General features: G+C 33.4%; 1 protein-coding gene and 1 long non-coding RNA gene across 2 annotated transcripts; both read left to right on the forward strand.

Moving 5' to 3' along the window:
* The first annotated feature begins 5812 nt into the window (after positions 1-5812).
* LOC148252799 (uncharacterized) lies at positions 5813-6539 on the forward strand. Its single transcript, XR_015813945.1, has 3 exons — positions 5813-5888; positions 5971-6063; positions 6208-6539. It is a non-coding gene; the product is annotated as an uncharacterized LOC148252799 (long non-coding RNA).
* A 5-nt stretch (positions 6540-6544) lies between these two features.
* On the forward strand, positions 6545-7222 carry LOC110822692 (uncharacterized; the record flags this gene model as incomplete). The annotated part of the gene is made up of 1 exon (XM_022052866.2): positions 6545-7222. A coding segment is annotated over one exon (402 nt), but the record flags the coding sequence as incomplete, so codon positions are not given.
* Positions 7223-16265: the final 9043 nt, after the last annotated feature.

Genomic DNA, 16265 nt, shown 5'->3' on the forward strand with positions numbered 1-16265 from the left:
CATTTTGTTAGGGTGTATAACCTGCTGTCATTTGCCTCTGAATTCCCTACTCATTGCAAAATTTTGAGAATTCATAGGATATGTATTCACCACCACAATCAATGCGTAGTGTTTTAATGGTAGTCCATGCTTCATTCTCCACTTGAGCTTTAAAATTTTAAATACCATTAAAGTTTAAGATTTTTTCTGCAAAAAGTATACTCGTGTTGGATAATTAAACTTGATTTAATTAATGTTTGAAATTAAAATTTTAATTAATTTATAATAAAGAGGCGAAGGTGAAGCGACAATAATAAAGAGGAGAAATGAATAAAAATAATAAAGAATGTGAAGGCAAAACGACAACCTTTCTATTTATATAAATAAGTTTAGGAAAATAGAAAATATAGACAAGTGTGAGGAAAAGAAAAATATTTGGGACATGAGGTAAAAAAAATTAAGTGAGAATTATTAGCTTCAACAAGCTAATGCATAATGGGTTTGGGGTATGAAATTTTATCTTGTGAGTGTTGTAAAACTTATGTTTTTTCTATCAATAAAGCATTGAGTATTTTTTAATTTATAAATTTATTCTCTAGGTAATTATAACTAAATTAAATTGTCAACACCATGTCTTTCGACAATAGTCATCAATAAAAGAAATAAAATATTTTTTTTTCTATTTGATACAGGATTAATAGGATTGCAAATGTCAGAGTGAATCAGCTCCAATCTTTTTTTAGCTCTTATTGCCTTTCATTTTAGGAATTGATCTCGATGTTGTTTACTAACAACATATTCTTCACATATTTTGGAAGGAGGAAGAATCTGAGCTAAGACACTCGCATGTTATTTTGAGAAAGGGTCTTCAATCCATTGAAGTTTAGGTGGCCATAAACGAAAATGCCATAGCCATGTTGGATTGTTCATCTTGACCACAAAGCATGTCTAGATGGTCTAGATTCGCTGCGGAAACAATCTGTTTGGTGTCATCTTGATATGAGCAATTAGACATCTTTTAAGATCATAGACTTCGCACACTCTTCCTTTTATTGTAATCTCATAAACTTTTTCTTGCAGCTGTCCCATACTTAGCAAATTGTTTTTTAAGCCAAGAATATAAAAAATATTTGATATAGTCGCAATATTATTTTCTTTAGTCCTGATTTGAACATCACCCTTTCCCATAACACTAACTTTAGAATGATCACCAAGGCTCACATTATTATGAAAATCTTCATTCGAGTGAGAGAAAAATGACTTACTGCTACACATATGATTGCTGCATCCTGTATCCAAATACAAAATCTTTTGTTCATGTTTGTCCTCCTTGATGTGAAACGCCATCAAGAGTATTATTGTTCTTCTTTTCCTACAAAGTTGGATTGCTCACTTTTGTTGGAATGTAAATTTGCAGTGCATTCAGACTTGTAATAACCAAACTTGTGACTATGATAACATTCAATATTAGACTTATTAAATTTTGTTTGATTGTAGTTATCATTTCCTTTATTTCTTCTTCGATATTCTAATGTGTTAGAACCTCTACCTCTTATTCATCCACGACCACGACCTCGACCATGGCCATGTGATCCTCTCCCTGTAAAAATTTCACCGTGAGTTAAAATTTCCAGGATTTGCTCATCGGTTGAAGTTGTTGTCATTCTCTTCTCATGCAATAGTAACGAACTTTGTAATTCATCAATGGAAAACTCATCAAGGTCTTTCGACTCCTTAATAAAATATACAACATAAGAAAATTTTGGAGCCATTGATCTAAGAATCTTCTCCACCACAGCAACATCTTCGATCCTTTCGTCGTGAATACGTATCTTGTTCATTATGCTTAGTTTTCTTGAGAAACACTCATCAACAGATTCTCCCAGCTTCATATGGAGAATTTTAAATTCTCTGCGAAAGGCTTGAAGCTGTAGCCGTTTGACCCTTGTTGTGCCTTGATTTTTTTTTTCATAGAATACCAAATCTGTTTGCAAGTATTTTTTTGGATAATCGTCTCCAAAATGGCATGATCAATTGCTTGAAACAGATAATTTTTTGCCTTGAGATCCTTCAATTTTTGTTCTTCTATTCTTTTCTATTGAGCTTTCGTCAACATCACTCCAAGAGCTAGTTTAGGCACTCTTGTTTCCACAACACTCTAGTATTTTTTGGGTCGGAGAAAATTCTCCATCAACATGCTCCAATGATCATAATAACCATCAAAATGATGGATTGTATGTAACGGCCCTGGAAATGTTAAAATGAAATGAGTATTTAAACACATAAAATGCGGAAGCGAGATCAAAATTTCAGTTAACATCCCTTACACGAAAACCAAAAACGTACTTAAAATATAAAAGATTAAACTAACTAAAAGAGAAACTCGAAAATAAAACTATGAGTATGACTACAGAGTCTCTAGGCATCCCCTTCGTCGTCCTCCTGCGGAACGGGCTCGGGAACCATGTCTTCCTGATCTAAAATGGTTAAATAAGGAGTGAGCTACACTAGCCCAGTAAGAACATCACGATATCTCACCGTCACGGAGGTAAAGGTGGGTAGAAAAACACAAAAGACCAATGGAGCATGATTTACAACAAATCCTTTTATTTATGATAAAACCTTTACCATCCACTTACCTCGGTGGAATTCATGAAACAATATAAGAAAAACAATAACATTATCACAATCATGGAATAATATAAGCTATAAAACATAGCACTTATCACGCCTTTTGTAATTCAATCATTATGCAACATATCCTTTTCTCATTTACCAGCCTACTAGTATCCATGGGGGTCCATAGGGGTCCCGCTACCCGTTAACCTTTAACATTCATAATCAGTTTCCAGGGCCGTTCCCATACCCCGTCCAGTATGGGCGCCAAAACCATAAACCTCAATACCCCGTCCGGTATGAGGGTGAAACGGGCCGTCCCCATACCCCGTCCGGTATGGGCGCCAAAACCATAAACCTCAATACCCCGTCCGATATGAGGGTGAAACGGGCCGTCCCCATACCCCGTCCGGCATGTGAGACCACAATCCCGGTAGGATTCCCTACGGACCCGGTCTGTCCACCATCTCCTAGGATATCTAGTCAGGCTGACCCCATCATACAATTATCAGTCTACACAATCTTTCATTTTCCTCTTCCTCAGTAAGCATTATCAATTCACATTTTAAACAAGCAAATCGTAATTTATGCCAAACAGACAACATACGGTATCAGTTTTTCAGTCATTCAACCCATAACCAATAAAAAACGTAATATATGCACACGAAACTATAAAATAAACACATCAAACCTCATACTGCATTTAAAGCTGTAAAACAGGCCAAATAACAGTAAATCATCAATCACACTAGACTCGGGCTCCATTAACAACCTTAAGCAATTTCACACATTCGTTAATTCAAGAAATACCGTTTTATCATTTTGAACTTTAATACCGTGATAGGAAATAGGGTGAGGGGTCCTTACTCGTTTCGGAGTCCGAACACGGCTTCACAGTGCGCTTGCAGGCTGTCCCTAATTTTTCCTGAATTTTTCTCGGGGAACTAAAACGCACTACTGGTACCTGCACGTGTTCCAAAAAAATCCCAAATTAGGCCCAGGGCCCCTTTCGGCCCAAATCGCAACTTCGGCAAGGCGGCTCCGCCGTGCTCCGGCGACGGCGCCGCCGCTGGCGGCGGCGAGTCGCCTCGGGTTGGCTGTTTTCGGCCGTTTCCGGCCGAATTCAGCCACACTCGCATCGGTCCCTATGAGAAAACAACCCTAGGGCCCTCGGGGGGCCAAAAAATCACGGAAAAACAGAGCTTACCGGCAGTGGCGCTCTCGGGTGCGGCGGCTCTCCGGCGAGGTTCGTGTTTTAGTGATTCGGCTTCGGTCAACCTGTAGAGAAAAGAATGGTGATCACGGTGATATAAAAATTGCATCAAACGGAGGCCGGGAAGGGCCTCGTCGAAGGCAAAAATCGAGAAGGGGCGCGGCGGCACCGCTGGTCTTCGGCCGCGTATTTCGGCCGTTTGGCCGGGATTTTGGCTCCGATTTGGCCACAAGAGGAATCAGCGTGGAAAAACGAGTCGGGGGTATGAAATTTACCTCGATCGGCGGTCAGAAATTTCCCCGGCGCAGCGGCCGGGTTCTGGTTTGTCTTCTCCGGCGAGCGGCAGGCGGCTAGGGTTTGTGGTCTGGTGTGGGGGTTCTATTTATAACCCCTTGCCTTTTGATCTCAGCCGTTCATTTTGTTTTAATCTGGGCCGTTCGTTTTTGATTGAATCTGGGCCGTCCGTGCGATTGCATCTGGGCCGTCCGATCGCGCGATTGATCTGGGCCGTCCGATCGCGCCCACGCGGATCGTCAACGTGGCCCGTTCCGGAGTGACGTGGTCTTGCCATGTGGCAGGCCCCGGTTGGCCGGGATTGCTGACCGGGCCTGCTAACGTGGCTGACGACATGGCTTTTTTTTTTTTTTTCGGCCCCTTTTCTCCGGGTGCTACATTGTAGGTTGCACGTAACTATTCTCTGATGCAATGGATGTCTAGTGCTGCTGCATAACAAAAAATTATTTTTTTTTCTAGCTCTGATACCAAATGTAGAAATAGAGTTATAGAATAATTGAATTGAATTTAAGTAATTTTTACTGATGAAATTAGTCTACTTAAATAGAACAAAATATAAACAAACGTCATAAAAGATAAATGACTACTAACCCATTAAGAAAACTAGTAACCCAATAAATTATACTTCCTGAAATTAAGAGACCATTACTCCATAGTTGAGTCACTACTATTCTACTATTTCATAACTATTAAATTAAATAACAACTAATCCATAAGTAATAATTCTTAAATTCATAATAAAATCTTAACATTTACATCTTTTACTATTAGAAAATTATGGTCCAGGTTTTTCCCAAATCACTAATTTTTTTTTCTTTTGAGAGAGAAAGATATATATATATATATATATATATATATGACTACAAATAAAAAGGAGATTTTCTCTGCCATTTTCAAAAGCTTTAGCGATATCAAGTATCTCAAAGGAAGAACAATTGACAAAGAGGACTGCCACTAAAAATTGTGTCTTGCGAACGTATATTCTTTCTATTTTACAGGAGAACTTAGACTTTTACCGGCGGTTCTAAACCACCACTAGGTTTTTGCCATATGAATTTTTGGTATTTACTTGTTGAATATAATTTTAAACATGATTAATAATCAAGATCTCAATTTTAATTTACACATTTCATAATTGGGAGAGTGTCATCAAATTGGATTAGTATTATTAGCATTAGCATTCATTCATTCATATTAAATTATATAATTACATTTTTAAAATTAAACAAAAATAAATCAAATCATATCGAAAATAATATAAGTGACAAGAATAGATCGCTAACCTGGAAATTAAAATTGTAAGTGTTAACTAATTTTACTTGCCAGAAAATAATAAACATGTCAGTCAATATATATTTACATATTATTTTGATGTTGAAATAAATCATGTATTAATAGTACTTAATGTACTAACTTAATTACCAATGAGATGATTAGTTACTGCAAGAGTTATCTATGATTTTTTTACTTTTAGAAGAGATTTATTTTTAAATAATTAAATAAAATTTACCAACTATACAGAAAAAATAAATGGATATATATTATATGGCAAAATAAATAATACATATAAACCGATATAATTGAAATTGTATGATTTTCATAAAGATATTTTATAATAAAAAATAATAAAAAAATTCCAATTCACTCTCTTGAAAAGTCAATAGCTTAAATTTAGAATCACTAATAATTAATTTCCCAAACGTTAAGTCAATTATTGTTAGTTGAATTTTACCCATCCTCCCTTCGTATCTGTCGAACAGCTTTTCCAGCTGTTGATTAAAAAGAGGTAAATTTTCCAGCTTGTGTTAACTAAATCCAATTCATATTTTTAATCATAACTCTCATACCCTAATTCCACTAATTATCAGATCCCCACCGGTCCCTCCCACCTTCTTTCCCTGTCATGCAATCTCTGCATGCATGTCGAGTATCGTAATTCCGAACCCACGTCTCTTTCCCAGGTAATCCTAATTATTCCATATAAATTCTCCTTTTTTGATTAATTAATATCATTGTTTACTTAATTATTAAAAGTCGTCTTGTGATTAAATTCCTCGAATTTTAAATTAATTAATTACCCGCGTTTCTTTTTGCATACCCATAAGATGAACGAAGGGAAGCAGATTCAAACTTTCTCTTTATTTTATTTTCTCGAGAAAATCCCTGGTAAAATCGACCTCAACATTGTTTTTGTTTTTCCGCTGCACCCCAAACAAGAAGGAAAAGAATAAGATATTATTATTATTATTATTATTATTATTATAAGTTTCGTTGACTGGGGGGAAACCACCAAGTCAACCCATCATGCAGGTGAAGAAAATAACTCCCAAGACAATTCTACCATCGGCGGCCGTGACTCGTTCGCCGTCGGATGTTGAAACATTGAACTCGACTCCTAAAACGACGCCGGGACAGGCGAAATTGACGAATGAGAAGAAAAAGGGGAAGAAGGTGGGAGAGGTGGTGGGTGGGGCTGCGGCGGAGTTCACGGCCGTATGCTGCTGCTGTCCGTTCACGTTGATGGACATGCTGATCTTGGCCGTCTACCGAGTGCCCACCGGACTTTGCAGGAGGGCATGGAGGAAAAGGATGAGGCAGCGGAGAAAACGGCGAAAGGGTTTACTCGCTGGAGACTTGTCCGTCGGGAAATGTCAAGAGGGAAGTAATTGGCCGGCCGGACTGGATGTTGAAGCAGAGATGAAACTGGTGGCCGAGAACTTAAACGCCGACGCCGGCGACTGTGATGGTGCAAATGAGGCCGTTGATTTGGATAAAGAGATGTGGGACCGGTTTTATGGTACTGGGTTCTGGCGGAGTCCTTCTCAGAGAGATCAGTCATGGTGATTCCCTAGAAATTGATTATATTTTCTGTAATTTATTGATTAATTTGTTGCTGGTCCAAAAATGAAAGTGCAATTTGGGGAAAGTCATTGACTGAAAAATGATTCAAAAAATTAAACAAAAGAAAATATTATTGATACCCAACAATTATAGATGTCTATATGTATTATATATACATACATACATATATACATACATAATTTATAAATTTCAATGTGGATTAAAATTATTGGTTTGGAGTAGCAAGTTGGGGTGAACCGGGGTGGCAATATTTCAGAACCAAATTAGCCAACATGTGTTATAGAGGTGGTGGCTCTTTAACTATTCCTTTATAGCCAAGTGAAAAAGCTAGCGGTGCACTGAATTTTGAATAAAGACACAAAATGTGTATTTTGCATAAGGTTAAATTAATATATCTACTAGCCAATTTAATATGAGGGTTTATAATGATTTTATATATGTTCATCTTCTTCAAAATAATAATTTATAAATTAAAGTAACTGTTTATTTTTTTTAAAAAAGTTAAAAGTTATAAATATATATATTTTGATTTTTTTTTCTGTTTGAATCGTGTATTAAATTTAAATATACGTATTTTAAAATTTATTAAATTGTGCATATATTAAATTTAGATATATGTTTTTTAAATTTGTTTAGATAGTTAATATTTTAAATTTAATTATAAGTCATGAATTTATACATATATTTTGAAATTTAAAACTTGTATTCATGTTTACTCTTGAAGATTTTTTGAAATTTTTTTACAACAATCACAAATAAAAATATTAAATATTTCTATTAATATTTCATTCTTTTTACTTACAATTTATATTTTAATTTTTTTTTCTACATACCCCATGTTACACGTGAGTATGAAAATATATTTTTATTAAAATCTAATATAATATTGTTAGAGTCAATTCTAAGTTCTAATATTAATTTCATATAGATATAAATAATATATATAATAAAAAATTTAAAAAATATATATGTAGAAATTAGTATAAATATGGGTTTTATCTATGGTGTAGAATGATTAAAGAATGGGAATGGGAATGGGTTAAGCACATTTACAGATGTATACTGAAAAATGAAGTTGACCGCAGAGAGTCGACTGAAAAAGTGAAAGAATCATTTTGCTTTATTTGGTTTAGAACCAGAGCTAGCTGTGAATTTTTCTTTCAGTCAGAAGATGCAATGTATCCTTTCTCTTTGATCTGCATATATCTGTGTGTCTATATATATATTATAAATGTTTACATACATATGCGTGTGTATGTGTTCAACCAAACTGGGTTTATGTCATTTTCTGTACTATATTTAATCTATATGCAAAATCGGCAGTATAATTGCAGGATCCTCATTTGTACCACTTGCTACACTTTTTGTGAACAACTCAATTCAAATTTGCCAGCTGCTAACAAGTGAAGATTTAATAAGAGGCTGTGTACGTATCTATAGGTGGTGGTGCACGCCATGTACACACACATGCATGAACAATCTAGGTTAATTCATATATGGATATAATTTTCTACCATGATCATAATAAAAATTTCATATATTAGATTTTGTTGTTATTAATTCTATTATTATAAGTATATAAATGCAACATAATTGTTGAAATGTATGATTTTTTATTAAAAAACTTATTTTATGGCAACTTGTGTAGTTTTTTATTTTAATTAATTATTTACATTTAATTTTAATTATATATAGAGTTCTAAAATAAATTAATTTAAAATTAAATACAAAAATTAGTGAATATATAAAATTCAACATATAAAATTGTTATCAAGATAATATACATATACGGGCTATATATGCTTTTTTTTTTTTTTAAAGTATCATGTGCGGTAGGATCCGTGATTAATTCTAATCCATCAATTATACCTCGTAAATATACTTCTTTAATCAAATCTGTGGGTTAAGAATATAAAATTTATTTATTAATTGCGTAATTAACAATGAAATTTTTGTTCCCACAGCTTACGTATTAATTATTTAATTAAATTTAATTAATTACCTAGTACTTTCGGGAAGGGGAAAAACCCAACTCATATGGAGGTTGAATTTCATTAATTGAGATTTCTATATGTTTTAATTTATTTGAATTAAAAAGTGAAAATAAATTTTTATGAAATTTTAAAATTCTTAAGATATATATTTATAGTAAAAATATATATATATAGCGTAGGCTGAGTTGGACTTGGGACAGGTCCCGGAGTCATTAGTAGTAAGCAGAGGGAGGTTAGTTGAATCGGGACATTTACGAAGTGGGCCCACTGAAAGTGACCGGTAACGACTAGGCTCGGTAATACTAACGCCTTCATTCTTCTCTTTTTGTCCCTCTCTTGTTCATTTCACTCCTCAGGCGTCTCTCAAATTCTAAATCTCTCTGTTTTCATTCTTCTTCTCATATATATATATATATGTATAATACTCATGCATATACAGGTATATGTATCTGTGTATAAGCTTGCTGTTTATAAAGCTCCAAGGTTCTGAGTTCCTTTACAAGCTGCTCTTCGATGCTACGGCTATGGACGAAGAGGATGACTCGTGAGCTCGATCGTTTGTTATTCCACCACCCCATCATCATCATCATCATCACTGCGATCGTCTTCGAGTTTGATGATCAGGTATTTTAGTTGCAGATCTGTCATGGTTCTCGTCGTGCTGGGATTGTCCCTGCTGTTACTACCTCTCCTGTTACCGCCATTGCCGCCGCCTCCTTTGCTGCTCCTGATCGTTCCGGTTTTGATCATGCTCGTTCTCCTCCTCTTGGCTGTTTCTCCCTCTCAAGACCCCAACCTGGCCCTCTCTTCCGTCTGATACATCGACGACGTACCTACGTGTACGTAACGTCTGCCTCCCCCTCTCCCCTCTTTAATTTTGTATCGCTAAGGAGTTTCCTCTGTACATCGCGATGTAACCGAATGCCTTTGCTAATGTGTAATCTCTGCCGACTCCTGGATCCGTATATGCTTTTGCTTGGCGTTGAAATCAATTACTTCTCTACTCCCTTCCAAAATTCTCTGTTTCTTTTATCTTTTTCTTTCATGACAGGACTAGAATGATCACGAGTATGATCTATGGAGTATTTTTCTTTCATTTCTCGACTAAACTTTCTTTGCAACATTGTTTTTGATGTTTAAAAAGTTGAAATTCCATAGGAATCTCATTTATTGAGTGGTTCAGTCCGATGTAGGAAGTGAAAGCTGAAGGAGATGAGAAACGGAATTTCTGCAGAGTCCAAAAGCTGCGGAGAGTAAATAAGCAGGGAAATATAAGCACTTATTTTGCTTAGCTTTTTCATTGCATCTCCTTAATGAATCAATGGCTTTTGCCGGCTCTTGTCAGAAGCCCTTTTAATCGCCCGGTGTGACCCTACCGTAGAAAAATTTATTTCCGGGATAAACATAAATAGTCTTGATCATCGCATTTTCAAAGTTTAATCAAATATATATATATATATATATTTCTTCACGAAAACTATATATTTAAACATTTCTTACTAATTCTCAGTTTGATAGTTCAAACTCAAAAAATTTACAGTTTCTTTTTTATATAGATTTTTTAGTTTTGAACTCCTTATGCAGTAGTTTTCTAATTTTAATTTACTCATCATATGATTTCACAAGTACACAATATTTTCAGATATTATACGTAAATTTTTAGAATTTTAGACTATATACCCATATTTCTTTGTATATTTTTCATGTATCATACGAAAAATTGTTTTATGTTATATACCAAAAAATAAATTTATTATAAAAAAAAAAAGAAAGAACTATAACTTTAATATTTAAATGAGGCGGAATTGAATTTAGAATTATCTTTAACAATGACATTCATAATCATTTTAGAGAGTAACATTATGTTAATTTTCTTAAACTTTTTTTTATCATAATTAAAAATAAATATTTTAATCATTCATCTCATCTACAAATAAAATTTAATATTGGAAAAAGTAAAAACATTTATCTAGCTGTAAATTAAATAATCCAAATTCCTAATATAGATAAAAATCTAGATGAGAGAGTGTGGGTCCCAGTATTCCCTCGAGCATTGCATTGGCACATTTACGGGCAATGCCTGCTGGAAAGAAAAAGCAGGAAGAGTGCACGCATCGGGGTTCCGTAACGCAGCCGCATATCAGGGACTGTTGTTGATTTCTTCTAATCTACAAAAATATAAATTGATAATTTGGATCTAAAAATTAAAAATTATCCAACAAGACTTTTTTTAGTTGAAGAAATATATATTGATATAGATATATTTATATTTATATTCCTGAACCTAATCGTTTGCTATCAATCATGACCAATCATGGGCTTTATTGTTTTTTCTTTTCGTTTTTTTTTTTTTTTTGGATTTGATTTTTGCCAAGAAAGGAACAAAGTAAAATGCAATAGATGATTTTTGGGGTAAATATCCAAATTCCATTAAGTAAAGGGGCCGGCCGCCGGGTCAAAACAATCTAATTCCAAAAAAATGAGATTAAATAAAATGGTTAGTCCCCTAAGTAACATGTTAAGTGACTTTTACTTCACTTAATTTAATTTTCAAATTAAATTTAATTTTCTTTTCACATCTACACATCGAATCATTTTAATTATACAAAAGAAAAAAACAAGAGTGAACTAAATTAGCATTTCTAATCTCTTTTTAAGATTGATTAATTGTTTAATTTGTTTTAAAAGAAAACCACACAAACACACACCTCTATATATCTCTTTCATCCCATCATTTTTACCCATTGTAGCGTTATGGTGATGGGTCAAAGAGTCAATTGTAAGCATGAAAACTTTTTGCACGGGTCATCAATAATAATAATAATAATAATTAATTAAAATTGATATATTAGAATTTTTTTAGAAAAAAAAGAGTGTAAGACTACCTACTTATAATATTACGATATAAACTTCATAAAATAAAATGTTAGAATAAGGAAGGAGTTGATGGATGCCATCCCTTGCCCATATGTTACCCACTTGCCCATTGTCTGCCTTAAAATTAACTTTTTTTTTTTTTATCTTATACTTTCATTAAAATATAATATATTATGATTAATATACTTAATTAAACATAAAATTTTAGTCAAAAATATGACGTCAATTTTAATTTTCTTAATATATATATTTTTATTTTATAAAAAACATTAATATGAATGGTTTGCTTTTTATTCGAATATAAATATGACGCGTACATTTGCTTTATTTCTTGTCTCCAAGATAGATTTCAAACCTTGTCACGCCCAGTAACGTGGGTCATCAAATGGTTTGCCTGGTTTTATATGGACCAAGAAATGTGCTTTTATTTTCAATGTACATTATTATTATTATAAATAAAAAGAAAATAATTTTGAATTTTTATTTTTTTAATTAAATTTTCTGCGGGTTCATGATTGTTATGGTAGAGATCTCGCGGTGATGTTAATGTTTTGTTGACCAAAGTCGCTTTCTGATTATAATTGTCTGCGACTTTTCGCACATGCTGTTTATCACAATGCATGCATCTTTTTCTTTTACATTTCAATGGATTATGTCTCACCCCTCCCCCCTTTCATCTCATTTTTCTTCCTTAATATCCATTCTTTCTGAGTGTTTAATTAAATTATACTCTTTTTGTAAAGCAAACATTATATCTCTTGTTATTGTTTAATCAAAATCTACTCTAAAATAATTAAAAATATATTATCGTTTGAAAACTAATATCACGCAAGTATATTAGTTTAAAATGTATGTTTGTTGTTAGATGCTATTATTTTTGAAGTGATATGTTGCTTTAATCCTAAATGCATTCACATCGATATAAGAAGAAGAACGAGCATGTCTGAATATGTGCCGAACTGTGTGCGCGGATGCTGTAATGACTGAGTGTGTGTGTGTGTGGGAGAGAAGAAGAGGTAGATAAATTTAAGTACTTCACGTGTATATAATAACTACATAAGAATTTAAAATTAAAATAAATAAAATTTAAACGAGACAATAAGAAATTATGATATTTTTTTAAAAAAAGAATAATGATAGAAAGGCAATGACGTTGGAGAAAAGCGAGGTAATTATAAAATTAGAACGATAAAAATAATTTGAATATTACTCAAAAGAATTATGTGTAGGTATTGGATAATTTAAGGGATTTCAGATTGAAAAAAAAAAAAAAGAAAAGAGAATTGATTACAAGAAAATAGGGAAATAAGGGAGAAAACCGCATGCGAATTACAATACAAATAAAAATTTTAAATTATGGTAGTAAATAAAAAAGATAGTAAGAAAGAAAAAGGATTAAAAATAATAATAACAGTCAAATTAAGAAAAACAATTATTATATGAGGAATTCAAAATATAATCTAAACAAAAAAGTTCTTTAAGATATGGGAAAACTCATTTAGCAAATATTAGAGAGGGACGGTGTGTGTGCAAATATCTATGGTGAACTCTACAGTAGATACGATCTCAATCAGACGTGATTGAGAAATCTCATACCGGACGAGATTGAGAATCTGATTATGGTGCCTATAGGCATTTAGAGAATAAGAGTCTGTTATTGTATATATAATCCTTCGTAGAATATAGATTTGTTATGGTACCTGTGAGGGTATGTTATGTGAGTATTCACATGTAAAAGAAATCTTTATGGGTCCTCAATAATATCAATAAAAACAACATTGACAAATAAATTTAATAGGTAAATAAGGAATTTTAATTCTAAAAAGAAATGACAAATGACAAATGATCAAATATGATCGATATGTAAGATATTTGAATATTTTAACGACCCGCTTTTTTTTGTAAAGAAATGAGCATTGTCTCTTACATAAACTTAATAAATTTTGTGTAACATTACGCTAATATCTATAAATCAACAATACATCTATTGTACGGAGTCACAATTTATGAGGCTTACAATAATCATTCAAAATTACATTACAATAATATATTTTGCTCTACTTTACAATAATATCTTAAGGTAGCTAAAAGATTTTTCAAAGTTTTCATTTGATCTTAAACTCACTCCTGACCTGAATTAATCTACACTGGGGATGTGTGAATTGGGATGAGTTTTACGGACTCAGTAAGAATAAAGTAGTGTTCAAAATAGAGATATGCAAATGCACATTCATACAAGTTTAATAAAAAAAATGCAAATTTTATATTCATAGAAATCTAATTTACAAGATAACTATACTCATCGTCATTATCGCAAAGTATAACAAAAGAAACAATAAAAAACCATATCATTTTTCATTACTCATTCCAACATATATCTAGGTACTGTAAATATCATTCTCATACATAAATATTATCATATCGTATTGAATTCATATTTAGAAATTTTTATTTCATTCACAAATACCATCAACCACCCCAGATACGTATCCAAATCACTTCCACTTCCATTACATATTTTTATTTCTATCACTGGTATCACTGGGGTCCCATAGGGATCCCTGTTATACGTTGATATACAAAATATTTCTTTTACAATTCACCAGTTATCCCCATACCTTATCCGGTAATGAGTGTCATAATTATAAATCGTCTCAATACCCCGTCCAGTAATAGCGTTGCAATTATAAACTGTCTCAATACTCTGTTCGGTAATAAGTGTTGTAATTATAAACCGTCTCAATACTCCATCTGGTATAAGCGTAATTAAACCAATTCCTAACCCCATTCGGTATGAGACTTCCTAGCCACGTACTATTGAAGACACATTCACGGTGGGGTTCACTCTATGTACCAAGTTCGTACACTCTTTCTCATGATACACGATAAGCTTTTTCCTCTTCAAAAATTATCTCAACTTTAAAAACTTAAAAATCAATCACATACATACATATTCTTATATTTCTACACTTACTGACTAGTTCACGTATCCATTGTAAATATAATTTACATATATGTAGCACACTTCATATTATATATACATACATGCACAACAATATATACCTTAACTACCCCTACACATATTTCTCATATAATCATGTCTATAATTAAAAACTTATAAATTTACACCCACACGCATACGACAGTTTTAATCACTTACCGATACATACATTATATTATATATGCTCATACATACACACAAATGCGTATGCATATGTCATCCTGCACACATGCATTCATCTTACCTATATACTGCATATATTTAACATATATCACACATATCCATACGAAATCATATACTGCTCATTTAAAATAATTACCCACATAATCATATATATATGTACATCAAGACATCCACTTTGTAAGCGTACACTCCCACCCATTATCTCCTATATGTGTATCATTTGGCACACACACATACATTCAAACACACTCAATTATATATTCATACAACTTCAACATTATTTTTAATTACACAAACACAATCATAGGAAGCCATTCATACACTTTCACATACGAATGATAATTTGTGAGAAAACATATTCTAAAATCATCTATTAAACTTGAGTCCATCATTTTGAAATCAATAAATTATTTTACAAAAATATGAAATACCCGAATGAAAACTAACTCAATTCTTACCAAAATCTCCAACGAGAGAAGAAATCAAAAAGCTTTTGAATAATTTTAGTTCCATATGGTCGGTTCCCTTTTCAGTTTTCTATTCCCAATTTTTCTAAAATTTTATACACATGATTAAAGATTTAATTTAAAGTAATAACCAAATGTAAGGTGGAAGAAAAGTTACCAAAACTGGTGTCGAATTCAGGCTTTCTACTCGAAAGAGTGTGGCTTCAGTCTCTCTCTTCAGTTCCCTTATTTTTAGCCTCGCACGAATTTTTAAACAGATCCAAAACACCATGTCATGGTATGCCTCACGCAGATCAAGTCCACCCAACACGTGCTTTGCTTCTTCTTCTTCAATAACGCACATTATGTGCCCAGCAACGCACACTGTACGCCTAAAAAAAATATGTCCAGCACCGCGCGCCGTGCGCTTGGCATAATGCGCCCAGCAACGTGTGACGCACGCTGCGCGCCTGGCATAGCGCGCCCAGCATCGCGTGCTGCGCACCTGGCATAGCACACCCAACAACGCGTGTCGTGTGTCTGGCACAACGTGCCCAACACTGCGTGCACGACATCCTCTCTTCTGGCCGTATGTGCAACGCGCCATGCTTCCTTCTTTCTCTTTCTTATCCTCTTCCTTCTTCTTCTTCTGCCAGGGTTTCTTTTTCTTTTTTTTTTTAATTTTGTTTTCTGGCCTCGCCCTGGACTCCCTTCTCTCACTTGGGCCTGGTTATTACAAATATGATGATTTGTTAATGAGTATGTAAGAGGTCCAAGGTTAAGGAAATGAAAACATTGAA

This window comes from Carica papaya, chromosome 8 (genome assembly GCF_054855325.1).
Source record: "Carica papaya isolate Zhongbai chromosome 8, ASM5485532v1, whole genome shotgun sequence".
Lineage (NCBI taxonomy): Eukaryota > Viridiplantae > Streptophyta > Magnoliopsida > Brassicales > Caricaceae > Carica > Carica papaya.